This window comes from Aspergillus ochraceoroseus (assembly GCF_002846915.1).
Source record: "Aspergillus ochraceoroseus IBT 24754 chromosome Unknown P175scaffold_3, whole genome shotgun sequence".
Taxonomy (NCBI): domain Eukaryota; kingdom Fungi; phylum Ascomycota; class Eurotiomycetes; order Eurotiales; family Aspergillaceae; genus Aspergillus; species Aspergillus ochraceoroseus.
Window position 1 is genome coordinate 2,407,382 of NW_024468478.1, and position 21,496 is coordinate 2,428,877.

At 48.3% G+C, this 21,496-nt stretch overlaps 9 protein-coding genes across 9 annotated transcripts, besides 5 other annotated features; 6 read left to right on the plus strand and 3 right to left on the minus strand.

The window, feature by feature from the left end:
• Positions 1-893: 893 nt before the first annotated feature.
• P175DRAFT_0500961 (cytochrome P450) lies at positions 894-3,427 on the plus strand. The gene is made up of 4 exons (XM_040897061.1): positions 894-1,591; positions 1,700-1,734; positions 1,793-2,602; positions 2,655-3,427. The coding sequence occupies exons 1-4, from the start codon at positions 1,201-1,203 to the stop codon at positions 3,183-3,185; spliced, it is 1,767 nt and encodes a 588-aa protein (XP_040753506.1). The 5' UTR covers positions 894-1,200; the 3' UTR covers positions 3,186-3,427.
• A 132-nt stretch (positions 3,428-3,559) lies between these two features.
• Positions 3,560-5,175, plus strand: P175DRAFT_0557044 (uncharacterized protein; the record flags this gene model as incomplete). Its single annotated transcript, XM_040900738.1, has 3 exons — positions 3,560-3,683; positions 3,758-4,559; positions 4,653-5,175. 3 exons carry the CDS (start codon positions 3,560-3,562, stop codon positions 5,173-5,175), a joined length of 1,449 nt encoding a protein of 482 aa, XP_040753507.1.
• A 301-nt stretch (positions 5,176-5,476) lies between these two features.
• On the minus strand, positions 5,477-7,494 carry P175DRAFT_0500962 (uncharacterized protein). Its single transcript, XM_040897062.1, has 4 exons — positions 7,170-7,494; positions 6,079-7,118; positions 5,672-6,010; positions 5,477-5,606 (listed from the first exon to the last, which is right to left on the minus strand). Exons 1-3 carry the CDS (start codon positions 7,286-7,288, stop codon positions 5,751-5,753), a joined length of 1,419 nt encoding a protein of 472 aa, XP_040753508.1. The 5' UTR covers positions 7,289-7,494; the 3' UTR covers positions 5,477-5,606; positions 5,672-5,750.
• Positions 7,495-8,041: 547 nt separating this feature from the next.
• P175DRAFT_0531667 (uncharacterized protein) lies at positions 8,042-9,354 on the minus strand (the record flags this gene model as incomplete). The annotated part of the gene is made up of 5 exons (XM_040899891.1): positions 8,042-8,088; positions 8,260-8,419; positions 8,488-8,628; positions 8,936-9,139; positions 9,205-9,354. 5 exons carry the CDS (start codon positions 9,352-9,354, stop codon positions 8,042-8,044), a joined length of 702 nt encoding a protein of 233 aa, XP_040753509.1.
• A 660-nt stretch (positions 9,355-10,014) lies between these two features.
• P175DRAFT_0500965 (peptide MFS transporter) lies at positions 10,015-12,261 on the plus strand. The gene is made up of 3 exons (XM_040897063.1): positions 10,015-10,232; positions 10,323-10,651; positions 10,715-12,261. The coding sequence occupies exons 1-3, from the start codon at positions 10,198-10,200 to the stop codon at positions 12,085-12,087; spliced, it is 1,737 nt and encodes a 578-aa protein (XP_040753510.1). The 5' UTR covers positions 10,015-10,197; the 3' UTR covers positions 12,088-12,261.
• Positions 12,262-13,125: 864 nt separating this feature from the next.
• Positions 13,126-13,239: a sequence feature (Protein overlapping with rRNA (P175DRAFT_0523277, PTU22119.1) was converted to a misc_feature.).
• Positions 13,240-13,259: 20 nt separating this feature from the next.
• Positions 13,260-13,358: a sequence feature (Protein overlapping with rRNA (P175DRAFT_0523277, PTU22119.1) was converted to a misc_feature.).
• A 49-nt stretch (positions 13,359-13,407) lies between these two features.
• Positions 13,408-13,470: a sequence feature (Protein overlapping with rRNA (P175DRAFT_0523277, PTU22119.1) was converted to a misc_feature.).
• Positions 13,471-13,620: 150 nt separating this feature from the next.
• Positions 13,621-13,827: a sequence feature (Protein overlapping with rRNA (P175DRAFT_0523277, PTU22119.1) was converted to a misc_feature.).
• A 47-nt stretch (positions 13,828-13,874) lies between these two features.
• Positions 13,875-14,009: a sequence feature (Protein overlapping with rRNA (P175DRAFT_0523277, PTU22119.1) was converted to a misc_feature.).
• A 368-nt stretch (positions 14,010-14,377) lies between these two features.
• Positions 14,378-16,185, plus strand: P175DRAFT_0492719 (uncharacterized protein; the record flags this gene model as incomplete). The annotated part of the gene is made up of 2 exons (XM_040895912.1): positions 14,378-15,416; positions 15,479-16,185. 2 exons carry the CDS (start codon positions 14,378-14,380, stop codon positions 16,183-16,185), a joined length of 1,746 nt encoding a protein of 581 aa, XP_040753512.1.
• Positions 16,186-16,941: 756 nt separating this feature from the next.
• P175DRAFT_0405747 (uncharacterized protein) lies at positions 16,942-17,415 on the plus strand (the record flags this gene model as incomplete). Its single annotated transcript, XM_040893024.1, has 1 exon — positions 16,942-17,415. A coding segment is annotated over one exon (474 nt), but the record flags the coding sequence as incomplete, so codon positions are not given.
• Positions 17,416-18,824: 1,409 nt separating this feature from the next.
• Positions 18,825-20,050, plus strand: P175DRAFT_0492721 (syntaxin; the record flags this gene model as incomplete). Its single annotated transcript, XM_040895913.1, has 5 exons — positions 18,825-18,830; positions 18,934-19,066; positions 19,125-19,591; positions 19,653-19,932; positions 19,995-20,050. The coding sequence occupies 5 exons, from the start codon at positions 18,825-18,827 to the stop codon at positions 20,048-20,050; spliced, it is 942 nt and encodes a 313-aa protein (XP_040753514.1).
• A 467-nt stretch (positions 20,051-20,517) lies between these two features.
• Positions 20,518-21,418, minus strand: P175DRAFT_0500967 (BolA family protein). The gene is made up of 3 exons (XM_040897064.1): positions 21,172-21,418; positions 20,969-21,075; positions 20,518-20,885 (listed from the first exon to the last, which is right to left on the minus strand). Exons 1-3 carry the CDS (start codon positions 21,301-21,303, stop codon positions 20,711-20,713), a joined length of 414 nt encoding a protein of 137 aa, XP_040753515.1. The 5' UTR covers positions 21,304-21,418; the 3' UTR covers positions 20,518-20,710.
• Between the last annotated feature and the right edge of the window lie 78 nt (positions 21,419-21,496).

Genomic DNA, 21,496 nt, shown 5'->3' on the forward strand with positions numbered 1-21,496 from the left:
ACCAGCTTGTACCTTTTCTTCAATACGTATTTTGACGAGTTTATACCATATTTTATTGGAGTTTTATTTCTTATGTCGGCAGAAGGATAGCGGGGTGAAAGGAGAAAAGTACGAAAAGCGGCTGACAGCTTTAATGACTTCAATAAATTCAATTTTCTAGTAGTCTGCGTTTGAAATCCCCTTGATCTTCCAAACCGCTTCTGGAGTTGGTACGCAAGAGTATGTACTTCGTTGGGCTCGACTAGGATTGATATACTCCTCTAGCCAGCCTAAGTCATAATGGCGAGCTATAGCCTGCTTCACATGGTCTGTATATAGTAAACCTGTCCTTTGCATCCACGTCAAAGTAGTAGGATAATCATCTCCCAGCTTTTTATTCTTATAGGGTCAAATATAGGAGGTTGACTGTGGGCTGTTGTGAGGATAGTATAAAATATATATAATCTTCCATGCGCCCTCTTTGAGCACATCCATCCATTCGAATTAGTAAAACTCTGCTGTCTAGGTCAATTTAAGATAATCAGATCGTAATACAAACTGTGTTCAATTATACTTGGGTATTTTTCAGCTTGGTGATGGATATAATTGTTCCATCTCGGTGTTTGGGGCAAGAAAAACACATGCGTCGAAAGCAAAGGGAGTATGTTCATGGAAAGAATTCACTTGGGCCATCAGTAAGTACTACATACTAGGTCCTAAGAATACAGATTCTTCGGCGATTAATCTTTAATAATGATGCAAAGCTACTGGGTTTCTTACACCATCAATCATGAAGCTCAATCCAAGCTTAAAACCGGATTCTTTCCTATTGGCCTCGGATGAACTGTTCAGAGCCTCGCTCGACCAGCATCCCCGCTCGTTATGAGCTGTCTGACTACCTGCTACCTACCTAACCTGCTACCTGCTAGCAGACCTCTTACCTGTTACTTGATACCCCGACAAGACTGCTGAGAATGATCCGAAAACATTGCCATCCTTGGATAGTAGCATAAGATAAAGGAACGTCCATTTCTAGTGCTGTGCTAAGAGGTAGCTGTCGTTCCGTATTACTACCTAGGTACCTACCCCTCCCATCTCAGCAAAAAGATTGAAGTCTCCTCAATCAAACCCCAAAGTTCACCCGGGCACCTGTTGGCCTAGGTCGTGGGTTGTCTGATAATAACGCCCGCAATCCCAATCGCAATCGCAATCCCAATCGAAATGCTGTGGAGCGCCCTCTTTTTTGGCCTCGTGGGCATCTTCGCGCTCGACTATCTCCGGGGCCTTTACAAGAATATCCGGATTGCCCAGCGCACTGGCTTGCGTTATGTGCTTGTCCCATTCTCCTTCTCCATCCCGCTGACGATCCTGTTTAATACACGCTGGCTGCCTTATATGGTGAACCATTGGCTACCCGAGTGGGCGGCTGATTTGGTGAACGATGTGTTCTACAATTTGCGTTGGTCGACGAAGGATCGCCAGGTGAAGAAGTTTGGGAAGGTTTATCTCGTGGTTACGCCGAGGGATGTGCTTTGCCATGTGGCTGATGCGTCTGTGGTGACGCAGGTTGTTAATACAAGGGGGAGTTTTCCGAAGCCGGTTTGGCAGTATAGTAAGTGCTTTTGTTTTGTGGTTTTTTTTTTACTCGTTATTTCCTGGTGTGGTGCCTGTTTTGTTTTTCTAGGGGTGAAAGGGTAGTGTTAACTGTATCGATGGACAGAAGTTCTCGAGTTGTATGGGCCGAATGTTGTTACGGTAGGTTTATTTAAACCTGGAATAAAGTTGGTGGGTGTAGACTGACGCTGGACTACAGTGTGATGATGCACAGTGGGCGCGTCACCGTCGTCAGACAGCGACGATATTCAATGAAAAGAATAACGATCTTGTCTGGAAGGAGAGTATCAGATTGGCCCAAGGAATGCTGGAGCACTGGCGTGAATCATCCTCCATCGACACAAGAGGAGGATTCAAGGTAGAACACGGGAGAGATGATATCCTGAAGTTCACTTTGAATGTATTCTCTGGCGCAGGGTTTGGCGTGGTCATGCCGTTCAAGCCAGTCCCCAAGGACTCTGTTGAGGGACCCAAGGGGATTTTCCAGGACACGCCCACCCCTCCTCAGGGCTTCGATTTTACCTTCCGCTCCGTTGTGGCATATATGAACTTGAAAATCGCCAATATCGTTTTCGCAAACTTGATGCTCCCACAATCGCTTAAAACAATGCTATTCCCCTTTATCAAGCAGGATATCGCGGCTCATAAGGACCTCGAGAGGTATATGAAGACGTTGATCAGTACATCGGGTGCGGAGGATACAAGGACTGCATCCAATTTGATACAGGGGATGCTGAAGTACCGGAAAAGTGAAGAGATGGCGGGGTCCAAGGAACGAGGGTTATCTGACCTGGAGATTATGAGCAACGCTCTTATTTTTACGATTGCCGGCCATGAAACCTCTGCGACTACCTTGCGATACTCTATCTTGCTGCTGGCTCTCGATCAGGATGTCCAGGACTGGGTATATGAAGGTATCCTCGAGGCCACCCGAGATGAGCCTTCGAATGCTACAGACTGGAACTACGCAAGTGTCTATCCCAAGCTGGTTACCCCATTATGTGTTATGGTAGGTGCTATTCAACCACTTTCAATTATGCTCTGGTGCTGATGGAGTGTAGCTCGAGGCAATGCGTCTTTATCCGCCTGTGGTCACGATACCTAAGTGGACTGGAGAGTCAGCAAGGACTATCCACTACCAAGATAAGAGCATCCTGTTAGAACCAGGGGTTAACATCAACCTGATAGTGAATGCGACACATTACTCTGAAGAATACTGGGGAAGTGATGCAGAGAAATTCCACCCCCAGAGATGGGATGCAAGCAATAAAGAAAGTTTCCTGGCAAGAAATGCGGATCTTCAAGGGCTGAATGGCCCAGGTTTAGAGTATCCTACCATTCATAAACCAGTTCGAGGAGCGTACGCCGCATTCAGCGATGGGCACCGTGCGTGTCTGGGAAAGAAGTTTGCGCAGGTGGAAATTGTTGTTGCTCTGGCGGTTATCCTCCGCGAATATCGGGTTGAGCTGGCGTGGAAGGGCAACGAAGGTCGCACCCGTGCAGAAAGGATTCTCAAGGAGAGTGCTGCAGTTATGACTCTAGCAATGAGGGATGATGTTCCATTGGTTTTTCATAAACGATTGTCAGTATAAGATTGGTGGGCACCGAATTGCCTTATGGTCCTAGCAAGGACTCAACCATCTGAATTTTTTTTCTTCCTTTTTCTCTTTCTTTCTTCCACTTTTCTGGTTTTCTTACTTTGGCCTTGTTAGAGCATCTCCTTGTCCTTTAGCTAGTGAATGATAGAACAAATTGAGTAGGATTGCGTGGTTTATAACAAAGCAGACTTACGCACTTTTGGTACCTGCCAACGTGATAAATAGTGAATAAATCTTTAGTTCTATCTGTTACTTCTCCCTACTTCTATCTCCTCTCCAGGTTTTCTTTTTCTTTTCTCGGCGACGTGTGCGTTTTACCCCGGGTTTACACAGTCTCTGAGTTCCTTTTCTACTTTGAAACGTGCATCATGGAGCCAAAGACGAACAGCATAGATGCTTACCCAGCTCATTGGAAGGCTACTCTCCTAGGTGAAGAATTCTGGAAAGATGCTGAGGACTTCAACCAAGCAGTCAATGATCAGATTGAAGAAGGTAAGTTTACCTACGTTTTGATATTATGATTGCTCCCTATTGCCTGATATACTAAACTTCACGCACCTTCCTAGCTCATGACCAGCTCCTGCATACTAGATTCCCATTTAATATTGGGACTGAGCAAGCTTCTCGTGCACCCAGTTCTCCGGCCTCGACCGTTAACCCTGAGAAGATGCCTGAGAAGAGAAGTCGACGTTTCAGCATGAGTGACGCTTCCAACCTCAGTTCATTCACTGAACGTAACCCCCTCCAAATGGCTCCCAACCGGATCCTCGAAATGACCAAAAGCCCATTCCCATTCCCACGCTCTCGCTCTCGCTCTCGCTCTCGCACCCGGTCTTCCAGCATAATTTCAGAGACACCACGTCGTTCTAGCTCCCTGCTTAGATCGACTTTGAACATGATAAGCGGCAAGAAGAAGGAAGACCCCGAGCTTGAGGCTGCAACCACTACAAGCATCCTCATCATGCCCCTGTCTCCCGACCAAGCAACACTACAAAACCCTCTCGTAGAATTCCGTGGGGGACCTACCTGGGCCTCTATCCCCAAGGACCGCCGCACCCTATGTCTCGATGTCTTCTGGCCTGACAAAAAGGAGAAGCAAGAAGCGGAGAAAGAGATATCCATGCTGCCAGTCGAAGAACTCGCGCCTCTCTCTGCATTCCGTAGCCTGCGTGTCCTCAAGATCACAGGCATGACCCAGACCTACCAGAGGTATATCTGGCAAGCTGCCTGGCTCAACGTCGACCTCGACGAACTCGAACTGGGCATGGCTCTCCCGCCCCGTCTACGCCGCAGCTATGTCGGAAAGTGGCCCTATATGAAGGGAGGGTGGCAACTTGACAAAGCTCATTATGGAGAGCCTGTGTACTAGTAAGTTTATTTCTCTCTCCCCATTCCATCCATGATCATGACATTGCAAATTACACCCCACTAACAGATTCCACCTACCTATTCCTGAAACAGCGGAACCGGCTCCGGGACCCTCGACCGCAAAGTGGGAATCGGCGAATACCTCGACAAAATGTGCATGGAAAAGGCCAAAATCTGCGCGTTGGCTGTTGGACGGACCCGCCAGCGGCTCTCTATCCGCACCTTGACTCTGACAGGGTTCGTCGTCGACGCAGACCCCTTCCTCCACTGGTTCGATCCCAAGCGGCTGAAGTGTATCGATTTCAAGGATAACTGCGTGGATGCGGGGTTTTACTTGTGTCTTCCGATGAAGAAGGTGAAGATTTTGTTTCCGAAGCAGATCTGCGAGGCAGTTTCTACTGCGAGAGTCGTGGATTTGTTTTCTGAGCTGAAGGTTGTGGAGCTGAAGGGAGGGAAGAAGGTTGCGGAGAGTCCGTTTCGTGGATGGGAGGGGTTGAGGGGGGAAGGTTCTTCTTCTATTGGCGGTAGTGTCAGGGGTCGTTATGAGAAGAAGGAGAAGGAGAAGGAGAAGGAGAAGGAGAAGGAAATTGAGGGTGGAAAGCATAATGCGGTGTAGGCTCTGCGTAGTTACGAAGGAGAGCCATTCGGAATTCGAGGTTGAATGTTAGGTTGTCGAGGCTGGCAGGTTGGATGGGTGAGCATGAACCGGTGAGATCGCAGTCTACACATTTCGGACCCTCTATGTAATGAGTTAGGATTAATGAATTAACTATTTCAGCTTCAGAAATCAAACAGGACAGGTTATGAGACCCTTTATGCTATGATTAAGTGAGTAGACAAAGTAGAGCGGTACTATACTAGTAGCTACTATGACCTATAGGTGTTTGATAAGGTTAGTAAGATGAATAAGGTGAACAAGGCAGACATTGCGGCTCTTTTAAAACTGCCCAGGAGAGATGTTGATGATGAGATGGACAGCTTGATAGGAGAGAATCAACAGTAGTGTTGATCCTATAGTTTAGATTGAGTCGTGAAGTGCGGAGACCGCTAATGGCAACCTCATGGTAGGGTACATTAGAAGGCTTCAACGAGTATTAAGAACTGGAAAATACCTTGAATTGTACCTAGGTAGTGTTGTAAACTCCTGAGCACAGTAATTCCAAGTTCCTAGTAGTTCAAAAGATATCCGGGCTAAAGCTCACTGTGTTCTGACTTCCTCTTTGGCTTGGTGCTAGTCTGGCTGTTTTTCAACAACAATGCACGACGAGCCGCACCGTAAGCAGATAGAAATATATCGTGTATTGAACCCCCAATGATTTCAATGTCGTTCCCCAGAGCCTGCTGAACAGCCCGCTTGACTAACTGTCCATCCATGCAGTCCGTCAAGATGACCACCTTGTCAACCCTCTCGAGGGTTGGGTCATCCTCGAGCGCTTTGTAGTCGCGGCTTTCTGTTCTCAAAAGTCAGCATCGTGTTGTATTTATGACGATTCGAGAACAAGAATGTGCCATTTCGTACTTCTCATGAGAATCAGATAGTCCGCAATGTGACGGGCAAGACTATCAACGAAACGCTTCTCAGCAGCCTGCACAGCATCCCAGGTCAAAAGCAGACCGTCAATACTGTCAAACCCCGAGCCTTTCAAGTCAAGTGGATATTCGTCGAAATGACGGCCCCCATCAACCTTCTCGCCCAAGAATTCGACTTCCAAATTGTTCCGGATTTGCAATCGAGCGGACTTGACCGTTCCCCAAAGGTTCGTTTTTCTCTTTCCGAGGGCTACCTGCAGCTGCAGTGCCTTTGAACTCTCAACCAACTGATCTGTCAAGGCTTGGTCGATATGAAAGCTTGAAAACATGTCGATTGGCAGGTAATGCTCCTTGATTCCGTTGCCCGCGCGGTCATCAGCACCCTGGTAAGTAGTTCGAAAATCGCAATGAAACCACCCCTGGTCAATCACAAAATAGCGTACATCCGCGTTAATTTTCGGATCAGAGGTATGTGCAGTCGTCGCCATTACGGTTCTCGAGCTCGCGGTGTTATAGGTGTGGACCCCGGCGCGCCAGCCTGCATCAGCTACCGCATTCACAAGGGTCTTGTTGAAAAATTCCGGCACCGAGAAGAAAGCATAACCCACTTCAATACCATGCTTCTCCAAGGCAATCGCTTTGACCTGATGAATGGTCTCTTCGAAGACGGCCGTGACGTTTTCCAGGGTTAGACTTTCCAGCTTGGGCTCGAGCCGGGGATCAATGATGTCCATAGCAACGGCCCAGACAAACTGGGCGCCGGTTACAGCTCGGCGAACTACCCAGGCATTTTGGATCGTGGGGTTCTCCAGGAATGGGAGGTACCAAGAAACCCTCTGCACGACGGACTGTACAGCGGCCGTGTACTTTGTCCGGGGTTTCTTCGAACGGAGCATGGTATGGAAGGGGTCCGTCTGGAGGAATTCCGTCCGTAGCCGGAACAGGTTACGATTATATGGCTCATCCCTGGGGAAGGGGAGCAGCGCTATTTCGGTAAAGTTGTCAGTGCTGTGGGCATACACGGCCGTTCTATGCAAGATTAGCAAGTGTCCCCTATTACTGAAGTCATACTAGACGGACACTACTTCATAGCCAAAATCAATCGCGATAGGCTGAATATCGGTCGTAGCATCAACACACAACACATGGATGAGGACAAAAGGCAGGCCTATAATGAGCCAGGACCCTCGAAAAAGCATCGCGGCTGGGTAAGAAACTTTTGCTCAATGAGGTCATGAAGCTAGTGTATCTTGTCATCACTCCAAGGAATGACTCTGCAGCATGACTCACCCGAAAATTCAGAACTAGTTAGTTAACTCACCTGGATAAATTCTGAGTTGGCTTTTGACGGAACTATTTTAGCTCCTAAGTTTCCACAGTGACTCGAAAGGAAAGCAATTGTTCATTAATGTTTCTAGGCTATTGGCAACAAAACTCGCGAGTACAATGACGGGCGTATCCAAGGTGTCCGGATAGTTGGATTCCCGGGCTCGGAGTTGGCCATTGCCTCCGGATCATAATCACGCAAGCTACGGAGTACTCCATAGTTACTACCAAAGTACATGGTTTAAAACATACACTGACTCAATTCTTGGGGATTGTAGCATAAGTCTCGTTTACCTAGCACCATCCCAATAATCCCCATTAGATAGAACACATTTTGCATTGTAAACGGCCAGACGAATCGGTTTCCATACAACTCCGTAGGTATGTATACCTACACACCCGCTGCAGGCCTCAACAATTCGCAGTTTTGGGAGTTTTTTTCCTGGCAAAACCCAAGGGTCAAGCTTTTTAGCTGAACTTTCTCCAAATTCTCTCGGCTGAGCGCTGCCGCCAGATCCCTGAGATAATATCGAAGCAGCGGGTCTGCTCGGGGTTTATGACTCAAGTACGGAGTACTTAAACCACGGGGGTTCGTATTTCGGGCAAGATGTATATAACCTTCCTCCTCAAGGTTCACGTACGGTGACAGTGGTGGAAAGAACATTCATTCCATCTATGAAAACAGTTAACCCATCCTTCCTGAGGAGACCCTCCTTTCTCGACGACATCTGGAGTGAGCGATATCCAACACCAGGATCAGAATAGATGGAAGCAAGCTTTTATAGGCTCCTGCTAGTCCAACCTAATCCGCGTAAGCAATCCCTATCTAAATCACTGTTCTCACCTGGCCCCATTTCGAATAAACCCAGCGATATTAAAAGCGCGCCGCGTGCGAGCCGTTGCCTAGTGTCCAGTGTCGTGGTCTCATCGCTGTCTCTTCGGGTATTTTGACCCCGGTACACTAACACATTTCGTATCTCCAAGCCGTCTCCATCCTCCACAGCCTATAAGGCGTCCTTCGGCCAAGACGGTCAAGGCAACTGAGATTGGTTCACGGGATGATAGGACAAACCATCCACATGGTCTGGCTGTTAGTGGCGCTTGGAACGTGCCTGGGGACGAGTTCGTTCACGAATTCCACTTCCCAGCGGGCATAATAAGAAGAGGGGTCTTCCCCGTTGTGGTCTTTCTCTGGGTTTTGACCCTTTTGTTCCTATGCCTCAATAGGTACCACAGCGAATGAGCTGATCCTGGAGCCTTGCATTCCCTATCCTGATGGACTAAAGAAGGAGTGCACAACTGCTCTGCTGACCATGCACCTAACCGTCCTCTCTAATAGCCCTGGCCTATCCCATACTTTCTCTCGCTGTTGTCGCTGTTTGAAGTTTGAAGAGGGGAGCCGAGATCGGCGCTGTTATTGCCTGGGATGTAAGGCCTCCAACATGCGACAAACCAAAACCACCCGGTCGCGGCCTCCAATGAACATGTCTTGACTTGAAAAAAAAAAAGACGACTCTCACCTCAACTGGTACCTGATCAATTTTGCTCTGCGAATGGTGGTGGCAAGTTGAAGGTTCTCTCTCTACAGTTTTCCGGACCTTGACTCTCCGGTAGTTTTGGCCACTTCGATGCTGAACCTTCTTGTTGCCCCCGCCTCTCCCAATCACGGTGAATACTCCGGGAATGTCATGAACATGGAAAGGATTCTCGACGGAAATTAACAACTGCGCTCCCACAATTGGTTCCTCAGTGGCTGCATTATAACGGTTTTGGTTTGCTCTCCGCGTACTGGGGTAACATGGTCTGACCGAATGATACTCCGAGGGGCATATTGCCCCCTCCTCCAACCAGACTGTTCGTGGTCAATTGACTCTGAGACACCATGGATCTCACCAAGGAAATTCCGTGTCGGGGACTGGGAAAGCTCAATGGGCCACATCTTGCTTTATCATATCACGCGGGGAGACACTGTTACGCGATTCTTTATGGTTGATCTTATTACGGAGTGGAGTCAGAACTCGCCTCCAGAAGGCTAGTTGACGACTCCTGTCTCCTCCTAGGTACTGTCCTTATCTTTCGTTTACAGTGGAAGTTATTCGGGTCGCCAGCCAGAGGCCGTTTCGTTTATGTTACCTAACACGCTCCGCATGCGGTACGTAGGCCCCCCGGTCGCAGAACTGCAGAGCAATTCCCGATGTCGTGTACCTCTTCCCGCGCGTCAACCGAGAGATGGATGAATCCTTGGAGGCTTTGCAGATGGGATATTTGGAGACAAAAGAACAAAGGAAAACAGGAGGGAACTATTTCGACCAAATTGCATGATGTGAGGGCAGTGTCTTATCGTGCAGAATTATACAGGGTGTGTCGGTGAGCTCCGGCTTGTCCCATGGGACCCAACCTCCTTCCACTCGCCTTCGAGAACTTGGCCTCGACTCCTCATAGGCTCATTGTCATCAAGACGTTCGGTCAAGGCTTGTCGCAGCCAGCTTGACTCGACCAAATCACCTTTTGCTTTGGACCTGGGGTTACATCCGTGGTTACCTACCGGCTCCCCTCTTGGGGCTAAATTTCTCTGGGTCGCCATTTCATTTTCCTAACGATCGCGTGCGCTGGTTCAGAGATCAGAGGGTCCGCATCGGTTCGCTTTTCAAGTTCCCACCACGAGTATAATAAGGTCAGGACCCTCTCCCACGTTGGAATCGTTTCCGCTACCCTCTCTGCGAAAACAAAGTCGAAGCCTGTCCGTGCGACTCTGGGGATCTTTTTGCCTGTCCTCTCCAAAATGTCAGCAGAAGACCACAAGGTTGAGGTTACTCAGTAAGTCTGTCAGCACACTTATTTTGAATTCTTTTCTTCCTTGGTCGCATTCTGTGGCCCTTTTTGCAGTCGCTAATTCTCCTCCCCCAGGCCTGTCGCATCTGGCGATGCTGCCATCGCACCAGTCAACGAGAAGGAACCCTACAACGACGAGAAGGCTCTCGCTATGACCCCCGATGGTGAGGAGCCTAATGCGGATGAGGTCAAGGGTCTCCGCCATGTTGCCGAGAATCTTCCTCTTTCTGCATGGCTAGTTGCTGTAGTTGAGTTGTGTGAGCGTTTCACCTACTACGGCATGTCGGGTCTGTTTCAGAACTATGTCCAGCGTCCTCTTGATGGAAGTGAGGGCCGCGGTGCTCTCGGTATGGGACACCAGGGAGCTACTGGATTGACCACTTTCTTCCAGTTCTGGTGCTATGGTTAGTCGTGTCCGTTCATGCCTACGTCGACCCTGTTAATTGACATTTTCTCTCGACTTTTAGTTACCCCTATCATCGGTGCCATTGTCGCTGATCAGTACCTTGGCAAATACAAGACCATTGTCCTCTTCTGCATCTTCTACCTCATTGGTCTGCTGATCTTGGTTTGCACATCGATTCCTGGTGCTCTGGAGCATGGCGCTGGTCTTGGAGGCTTCATTGCCGCTATTTTGATCATTGGTCTGGGAACTGGTGGTATTAAGAGTAACGTTGCTCCTCTGATTGCCGACCAGTACAAGCGCAAGAAGATGGCGGTGAAAACTCTCCCCAAGGGGGAGCGTGTCATCATCGATCCCTCTCTTACCATCCAGCGTATTTACATGATCTTCTACGGCGCCATCAACGTTGGATCTCTTTCCCTGCTGGCCACCCCCTACATGGAGCGTGACATTGGATTCTGGTCTGCCTACTTGCTCTGCTTCTGCATGTTTGCTGTTGGTACCCTGGTTCTAGTCTTTGGACGCAAGTACTACGTTGTCCGTCCTCCTCAGGGCTCGGTCATTACCAACGCCTTCAGGGCTCTCTGGATCATGGTGATCAACCGCAACCTGGATGCCCCCAAGCCTTCCTGGCAGGCCACCAATGGTGGTCAGCGCACCAACCTGCCTTGGGACGACCACTTCATTGACGAGCTTAAGCGTGCTCTTGTTGCCTGCCGTGTTTTCTGCTTCTACCCTATCTACTGGGTTGTGTACGGTCAGTTCTCCGGTAACTTCGTCACCCAGGCCGGCCAGATGCAGGGCCACGGTATCCCCAACGATCTGATGCAGAACTTCGACCCGATCTCCATCATCGTGTTCATCCCCATCCTGGAGAGCCTGGTTTATCCCCTGCTCCGTCGTATGCACATCCGTTTCCGTCCCATTACTCGTATCTCTCTGGGTTTCATCGTCGCCTCTCTGGCCATGATGTACGCTGCCATTGTTCAGCACTTGATCTACTCTGCTGGCCCCTGTTACGATAGCCCTCTGTGTGACGCCTCCCTTATTGATGGAGAGGCCCAGGGTAACCGTGTCCACATTGCCATCCAGACTCCAGCCTATGTCTTCATTGGTATCTCTGAGATTTTCGCCTCCGTGTCGGGTCTGGAGTACGCTTACACCAAGGCTCCCCCTTCGATGAAGTCCTTTGTGCAGTCTATGTACCTGCTCACCAATGCCTTCGGTTCCGCCCTAGCTGAGGCTCTGACACCCGCTGCCTTCGATCCTGCCATTCTGTGGATGTTTGTGGGCCTGGCTGTTGCCTCTTTCCTCGTTGGTATCATCTTCTATATCCTCTACCGCCACCTGAATGACCAGGAGGACACTATGAACGCTCTGGATGCCGATGATTCGGAAACTCCTCCCCCTCGGTATGAGAATGAGGAGAAGAACTAGAAGTGTTCCTCTTTCTACTGTAATATAGCAAATGTTTTTTTCTTCTTCTTCAGTTCGTGCATCCACGCGGGGCGCGGAAAATACCCTGTTTCGATCTATCTGTTACCGGGCTGCGTAACAGCGCCTGCAGAGCAGACCACTACAGCTATCATCCATACCAGGTGTAAATAATCACATACCCCAGAATCCATAGTAGTTACATTATTCTTCTTCTCCAACCTGTTTCTGATCTGGTAATACCTACATCGTACAGAGTGCTACTGTAGACTATAGAAGCTATGTTCTTAGTGGTGAGATTGAAAGAATATTTTTTTTTTTTTTTTTTTTTTTTTTCAATGTTGACCTGACCTGAACCAGTCCGTCCTGCCCACCACCGTTAGGAACCAAATATCGGAGACATCCGTCACACTCCGGGATCCAACGAAGGTGGATAGATAACTAGCAGATGCTCTAATTCCTTCGGTTATCAAAAAGCATGTATGTGGATAATAACTATCTAGAAAGTTAGATCATGACCAACATCAATCACTCATTGCTTCTGCACAATTCCGCGACTCGGAATCGAAGGCGTGGATGCCAAGAAATGCAAACTGGGGCTTATCGAGTTTTCGTGACACAACATTGAACATTTGTACATACTTGGTCTAGTCCACGGGCGGTTTCCGCCTCTGTGTTCCACTTTTTTTTCTTGGCATGATAAGTAACTTAAACTACGTACGGAGTACCTAGGTAGTTAGTACTTAGTAGTACTCCGTAGTAGTAGTACCTACCGGAGTACGGAGTACGGAGTAAAAAAGAATTTCATCTGCTCGAGTCTGGGCGGCCTACGCGGGACTGCAGTTTTCTTGTTTATTTATACTCTGTCGTACTCTGTTCTCTATATAGTATAGTGTAAGTAGTTAGTGATAAGTGGATGGATAACTACGTAGTACCGGATTTTTTTTGGAGTTTGGAGACTGGCACTCTGTACAGAGTAAGGATTACGGAGTAAGTACTTACTCCGTCTTGAGACCGCAGGTGCGACAGCGACTTGCGTATATGCCTCAGGGATGTAGAGTCGGGTTTAACCCTAGGGTTTCTAACCGTACGCGTAACTCTGCCCTGCGCGGCGAAATCCGGTACCCTGTCTATATGACTCTTGTTACAGTGAAAGTAAGTACATACGACCATAGGAAGTGGAAAATAGGGCTTCCCGTCCGCTCAGCCGTACTCAAGCCACTTGCCGGTCAGTTAGTAGTATGGTGGGTGACCACATGCGAATCCTGACTGTTGTATGTTTTTGTTTTTATCTTTTTTAATATGTGCATTTGTACTGTATAGTTAATGTTAGCTTTTTTGAGAAATTCAAGGTATCAAAGTGCTGTTTTGTATCGAATATCTATAGTAGGTGGGTAGTGGACTATATACTAGGACAAGCGAGCCAACAGTAACATCAGAGCTATACCAGTCTCATCTCCTGGAAACCTTTCTTCTGATCCAATTCTCCCAGATCTCAACGCTCTTGCCGCCGAGTGCTTTTATCGGGAATAACAGACTCGTCTCCAATCGGGACGAGAATTGGGTGCAGCACAAATGCTGTACGATGGTTGGTCGGGCTCTCGAACTACAGAAATCGGAAGCCATCCAGAGTGGAGACTTGCTGCGTCCAATGTGACATATCAGGCGCCTGCATCTTCACCTGCAGGTGCCGGAATGTGGGCGGCAAAGCGGCGGCTCCGACATATACATATACATGCTGTTGTACGTTTTTATTCTTTTTTATTAACCACTTTTATTAATCTAGATAGCCAACTAGACTGATATTAGAAATGTCTCGTTCTCTCCGATGGGAATTGGCCGGACGCGTTGCAGGTTGCGTCTTAATAGGACTATCTCGTCCGATATACTACCTAGGTAGTCCTGAAGAAGTGCCTTTCTTCTAGCAGGACAGCGGTTAGACATCACAATATGATACTTTCGAAGATGATGCTACTATTTTAGATGAAACATTCCAGACATGCAAGAACAAAAAATGAGCCTCGATAACCCAATAGTCAACTCGTTGACGGACGAGGCTGGCGCTCTCAGCCTCAGGGATGCCCCTCTCCCAGCGGCTAATGCGATATCCCAGTTGGCAACCAACGCATATCAAGCGCTGGACTTGTGCCATAAGTAAAGCGGCTTGTTCCACCAAGAAGCCATGTATATTCAAAGCAACAGATAATCACCCTCAACATTTTCATGACCCATTGCCTGTCCTCTTACTTGCAACCTCATAACCCGTCGCAGTAAATCAATACCAGAACTCGAGATGAAGCCTAGAAGCCGTGATGACTTTACGATCGCAATTATGTGCGCCCTTACGCTCGAGGCTGACGCGGTCGAAGCACTGTTTGACGAGATCTATGACCGAATGAGTGAGTTCTACGGTAAACTGCCCGGGGACGCGAATTCATATATAAACGGAAGAATAGACCAGCACAATGTTGTGTTGTGTTTTGTACCAGGATCAGGACAAGGAAGAGCAGGAAAAGTCAGTGCTGCAAGTGTAACTTCAAGCCTTAATGTCAGTTACCCTAGTATCCAGCTTGCACTTGTTGTTGGAATTTGCGGAGGTGTTCCATACCCGTCTGAAAATCCGGAAATATTCCTGGGCGACGTCGTTATCAGCAATGAAACGGTGGAGTATGATTTTGGGAAGCAATATCCGGGTGAATTCCAGCAGAAGATAATGGAGGTACTCAGGAAGCCAAATCGACCTACTAGGACCTTTTTGGCCCAGCTTCAAAATGGCAAAACACAAGAAATATTCCAGGATCAAATGTCCCAGCATCTTCAGGCTATCCAAAAATCTGATACTAGATGGCAGCACCCGGGATTGACGCATGGCATTCATGATGTTCTCTTCGAAGCTTCTTACCATCATAAGCATTATGGCCAAACTGGAGCCATCAAGCAATGCCTTTGTTTCAATCGTGGCTCTCCTAAGGCCATTTGTGAGGAGGCTCTAACGGAAGACTGCGATAGTCTGGGCTGCGGCCAGGATCATGTTAGTCGTTCTCGCCAGGACACGCCGAAACCATCTATCCATATTGGGAGGATTGGATGCGCTGATACGGTGATGAAGTCCGGAGAGCACCGCGATAAGTTAGCTCAAGATGGTAAGATCATTGGGTTTGAAATGGAGGGGCCTGGGGCATGGGACAATGTATCATCATGCATTATCATCAAGGGGGTGTCCGACTATGCAGACAGCCATAAGAGCAAGAGGTGGCAAGATTATGCAGCCGCAGTTGGTGCTTCAGCGGCTAAAGCGCTACTAAAACAATGGAGACCCAAAATAACCAATGGTAAGTAATTCCAGGAGGGGGGTATAATGATGAGACTAAATTGTTAACTTCGTTATTTTGAGGCTACTGGACGGTTCCATTTATCAGAAATGTGGACTTCGCGGGCCGTCAAACTGACCTCAATAAGCTGGAGGGGTACCTGTCAATGTCCAACGGACCAAGGAAACTAGCAATTGCAGGACTTGGAGGAGTTGGAAAGACCCAAACAGCCCTAGAGCTAGCCTACCGCATACGTGAAAGAGATCCTCTATGCTCGATATTTTGGATTTCCTGCACAAGTACGGAAAGAATTGAGAAAGGTTATGTTGATATCGCTCAGGCGCTCGGGCAAAAGTTGAAACCAGCAGAGGCAAAGGAGCACGTAAACGCCTACTTGAGCGGCAAGAAAGCAGGAAGGTGGCTTCTTATTTTTGATAGTGTCGACGACATGAGCATAGGTACTGCATTGAAAGACAGCCTCCCATACAGCGAGCAAGGGCATGTTCTCTTCACCACACGCAACCGGCAGCTGGCTGTGGAGGTTGCATCGTCCTATGTCATGCCAATTTTCAAACCAGATGAACGGACTGCCACTGAGATTCTACACAAATTAATCGCCGAAAAAAGTCTTCTGGATGATAAAGATGCAGCCGTCGCGCTCCTCAAACAACTGGCCTTCCTCCCCCTGGAAATCGCCCAAGCTGCAGCTTATATTAATAAAAATTACCCCATTGCCACAATCTCTAGCTACTTACAGCTTTTGCGTGAGCAAGAATCCGAAAGACTTTGAAGATGAACGCCAAACCCTGTGGCTAAAACATGGCTCATCTCATTCCGTCGAATCCAGAAGCTAAACAAGCGAGCAGCCGATTACCTGTTCCTGATGGCCTGCATCAACCACTCTGGTATTCCACAATCCTTTCTCTCACAGTCGGGAGTTGAGCAGATCGACGCTCTAGGCCTTCTAGGTGCATTCTCGTTTATTACCACTCATGCTGAAAAATCTTTCAGCCTTCATCATCTAACTAGTGCATCTTTTGTTGGGATGTTGGAACCTTCTGGGTGCCTATTCCATCCACTTCCACCACCATGCAAACGCTAAGCGACACGTTGGCCACAGTATTTATTTCATCAATTCACCCATCAACTTCCTGTATCTTAAGCAACCCATCTCATTAGTTTCATACCAAATTGAATTCATTTTCCATTTACCATTTATCATCTTTCAACCCGCAATTGGATGAGAACCAGCCAGCGGTTTTCTGGATATATAGAAAAGGCTGCTTCTCGGTTTACGGAGATTTTCCCTGAAAACGACCACGCGAATCGAAAGCTGTGGCGAGAATATGCCTTTCTTTCCTTGATGCATGAAAGAGAGTTCCAAGATCGTCAATACAGCGACTTGCTTTGGATGGTTGCACAGTTTTTGCATAAGGATGGCCGGTATGATCAAGCACAAGTGATGTTTATAAAAGTTATGACATTCCGAAAGGAAAAGTATGGAGAGAAAAGCCCTTCTTTCTTGAATAGTATGGCATGGGAGAATCATCCCGATATACTAACCGCTATGCATAACCTTGCATCAACATACCGGGACCAAGGACGATTGAAAGAAGCAGAGAAGATAGAAATACAGGTCCTGAGGTCCTTCGAGCAGATACTCGGACCAAAACATCCCAATACCTTGCTAACCATGACCAACTTGGCTATGACATATGATCATCAAGGACGATGGGATAAAGCGGAAGAACTCGGAGCTAAATCACTCAAGGCACGGCAGGAGGTACTTGGACCGGAACATCCAGACACCCTCACCAGTATCAATAACCTCGCCTTGGTATACATGCATCAGGGCCGGTGGATTGAAGCACACGAGTTGCAATTGCAAACCATGAAGATTCAAAAGCGGGTGCTGGGATTGGAGCACCCCGAGACTCTAGGAACTATGCATAACCTTGCTTGTACCAACAAAGCCCTTAACAACCCCGATGCTCTTGAGATGATGGCACGGTGTTTGAAGCATCGCCGCGAAACTCTGGGTGGGGAACATCCCGATACAGTCTTCTCCGCAAGGATCCTTTCCAACTGGAAAAAGGAGCAGGGTGTCTCACCGGCATACGGGCTTGTGCAGCCATCAGAGAGAACAGAAGGCGCCCAAGATGCGTATCCTACTTTAGAGGCGCAGTCGATCAGGTTAGATGTTAGCAGTCGCTCCGCCCCAGACCCGCCGAACTCGAATAGCCTGGAACAGAGCAGATCAATCTCCAGGAGCTCGAACGTGTTCAAGAAAGTGTGGCATTCCTCACTTTCTTGGAAAAGGGTCTGAGTTTATCACCGGCTACCTCGAGCCTACAGAGCAGCGATTGTATGACATCTAGGGTCTATGGATTGAGGCGGGTAGACCGTCAATCTAGGTAGATCTGACAATGGTGGGGAAATGAAATTGAGACCGTTAGTTACCAAAGGACATTGGCAAGTCATTGTGTCATGGCGGAATAACCGGGAGGCAGTGTTGCACCCAATCTATGGAGGATTCAATGCTTGTTGTGAATAGAAGAGGGTCCAGTTCTAATAATACCATATAAGAATATAATAATGCCTTAATGAATGTGTAGTCCAATGGAAACATCACTGCCTTTTCTCAGGCAACGAGATAATCGAGGCTCAGCCACCGGAATTTAGCGAGACAAGAAGGGAGGGGATTATATAGACGGTACTTTCAGGATTTTTCTTTTTTTTTCTTTTGAGCTTAATAGTTCAAATTGCACGTAGATTATTATTAACCCGTTGACTGTTTCTTTCAGATTCAGAGTGGGAAAAAGGGGACTCGACGATCACTGGCTGGTCTGTGCAACAACAGAAACGCCCCCTAATAATTATACAATTCTCACTCCTCCGTATCCCCTGATCAAATTATCATCCACAAGGAAAAATTCGAGCCTATCCAACAGAAAACCCAGAGAAAGAATTGAGTGCTTCTATCGCACCAATTGTCTGTTGGTATCTGCCACATACTCCAAACACCACGAGTCACGTCAAAGAACAGAGCGCCTCTATCTCTCCCGTCGCTGATTGACTTGTGCTCAGCCGCGTTCTCTCGCCCCGTCTCTGTCATCCATAGCTCACTCACTCACTGTTTTCTCTTCCTCTTCCTCTTCCCTCCAAATCTGTCCACTTCTTCCACTCCTCCCCCTTCACCTCCTCATTCCTCTTGCTTTCTTTCGCAGGCTTCTCATTCCCGTCTCTCGCAAGCTTCTCTCCCGGTCGCTTTCTCGCGCCTCTCACCCCGTCCTGCTTTCCCGTCGAATCCGCACCCTGATCTGACGAAATCGGCATCATTTTCATCTGATCTCGATATTCCAGACCATCGCGATTTCGGGGTTTTTTTTTAATTTGATCATTTTTTTTGAATTACGATTCCATCTCACAATGAGTGTATGTTTGTTGCTCAATGATTGCGATTCTTTGATGATTACCCCCCTTCCCCTAATCTAGGCCGCCGTATTACCCTAGCAACTTGCTGACCTGAAATTTCAAGCAAGGTGGTTACACCCAATACAACCCCTATGGGGGCCAACAAGAACAGTCCGATCCTTATGCTGGCCAGCAGGGCTACGGCCAAACTTCCTATAACCAGGCGACCACAATGGAGCAAGGAAACGGCGGCTATGGTAAGCGTGCTGCGTCAATCCCGTGTGAAAACTCACTCTGACGAATTTCAATGTCTAGAGATGAATTCCGTGCAACAGCCCGCAGACCCCACCACGCTGCTCAACCGGTGCAGAGAAATCAACGATGGAATTAAAGATTTGCAGACCAAGAGACAAGGACAGCTCACCGTGGCCCAGAACGCTCTTCTGGAATCGAACACCGGACGGGAAGACCAGTCGGCCCGCCAGGCTCTGGATTACATTCAGGATGAACTTAGCAACGGTTACCGATACCTTCGCGACCTCATGAAGAAGATCAAGGAAACCCCTGGATCTGGAGACAGCCGCGTCCAGACTCAGCTCGAAGTCACCGGCCGCAACCTGCGTGCAGAAATCGAACAGTACCAGAAGAGCCAGCGCGAATTTGAGAAGCGCCTGGAGGAGCAAATCCGCCGACGATACCAGATTGCCAACCCAGAAGCTACTCCCGAGGAGGTGGATCAGGGCGTTCAGAGTGTTCTGCTGGGCCAAGAACAGGCTTTCCAGGTTCGAAATAGCCCCATAACACGCCCATTGAAAAACTCTCCCTAATGTTGATTGTTCTCAGGTTACCGGTGCCCGAACCAAGAGAGCCAATGATGTCAGACAAGCTACTGCAGAGCGTTCAGCTGCGATTCGCAAGATCGAACAGGATATGATCGAGCTGGGTCGCCTGGTCCAGGAGGTGGCAGAGCTTGTGCACCAGCAAGAACCCGCCGTGCAGCAGATCAACCGGGGTGCAGAGAATGTTGCCCAAGACCTTCAAAATGCCAACACCCAGCTTGGTCATGCTGTCGATAGCGCGCGCAGGGCCAGGAGATGGAAGTGGTATGCGCTTATCGTCATTAGTAAGTTCTACCAGCCCGTTGCTCTTGGAGTCCGGTCCCAAATGAACTAACTCAACCTCTAGTCATCATTATTGCCATTGTTGTCGGTGTTGCCGTCGGTGTGACTGCCCACAAGTAAACGTGAATTCTGTCTCAGTATTGGGATTATGTCCTAGCGTATCCGTTGACTGGATGCCATCATCGTCTATTGCCTTAATTAGTTTGCTTTGTTTGTCCGAGTTGGAAACGAATTTGCTCCTGAATTTCTGCCCGAATTTTGGTTTGCGCTCCTGATTTCGTGTTTTCTTACACGCTCAAGATGGTAGTGTTCAAACTGTTCCCATTCCTCTCTTCGATCCCCTTTGTACTTTCTACTGCTGTTATACCACATTGTCTGCTTGCCTTTTTTTGTTTTGTTTTGTTTTGTTTTGATTTGAAAAGCATGTATGCCACCTGTTCCTCATGTGCTTCTGGTCCAGTGGTCCCGTATTCGCTGATGATCGTGTACAGTTCTGCATCTTCGATCGTGTGCGACTTGATGAACCCAGTCGCAGCTCGTTGGCTAGGATGCGCATGATGTTGTCGCAGTGTATATATTAGAGTCTCTTCTGTCTTACCCTATTGACCCTAGAATTTATGTAATAGTCAATCACTAATAATATCTTTCCCGCCAGTAGCACAAATCCACACGTAGCTACTTCATATATACATATATGAGATATCTTCTATGCCACAGAGGGGGTTCTTTTGTATTAGATCTATTTATACACGGAGAACCTCCGATTCAAGATATACAGCACTACGCCTGTGCCTGCCTCTCTACCTCTCTCTGTTCCTCCTCGGGGGTCTTCGTTCGCAACTGCAACGCATGGATTCCACCCTCCCGACTCATCTCCTCCTTGAGCAGAGCATACACCATGCGATGTCGAGCCGGTTGCAGCTTCGACTGGAACGACGGCGATGTAATCGTTACACTATACGAACGCAATCAGACCTCGTCCGCTTCTTTCTGCAGTCAACGTAGATGGGGGGAAACGAAAGGGCCGGGGAGGAATACTGGAAATGCGTCTCCTTTGAAACCGCGCCGCGCATCGCCTCGTGATGCGCATGTTTATGGGAATCGTTCCGGATGATCAACGTTGAGGGGGAAAAGGCTGTTGTGATCTGGCACCGGAGAATAGGCTGTTAGTGTGGGTTCATTTCTCCTTGGCACATGGAGTACTTTGGATTTATTAAGTGAACCTGGAAGGGGGGAGCTACCTTCTCTCGAATGAGGTCCTCAACGGGGGTGTTTGAGGTTGGGGCTGCGGAGGAAGACATTCTGGAGATGGCGCTGGTGGGTGCGAATAGGCGGCGGGGGAGCAGGCCCTGGGGGATGAAGCGGGGGGGCATCTGAGATTTTGGGTTGTTGTGGTGGATGGGTAGATTGGACGTTTGTCCTTGTGAGTGAAGAGGTAGAGCTGAGATGGGGGGGGGAGGGGGATTAGACTATGAGGGGATGTAGAAGATGATTGATTGTAAAGAGGGAGGGAGTCGTGAGTGGTTGGCGCGCGCGGGAGATTCTTCTTCTCGGCCATAAAAGCCT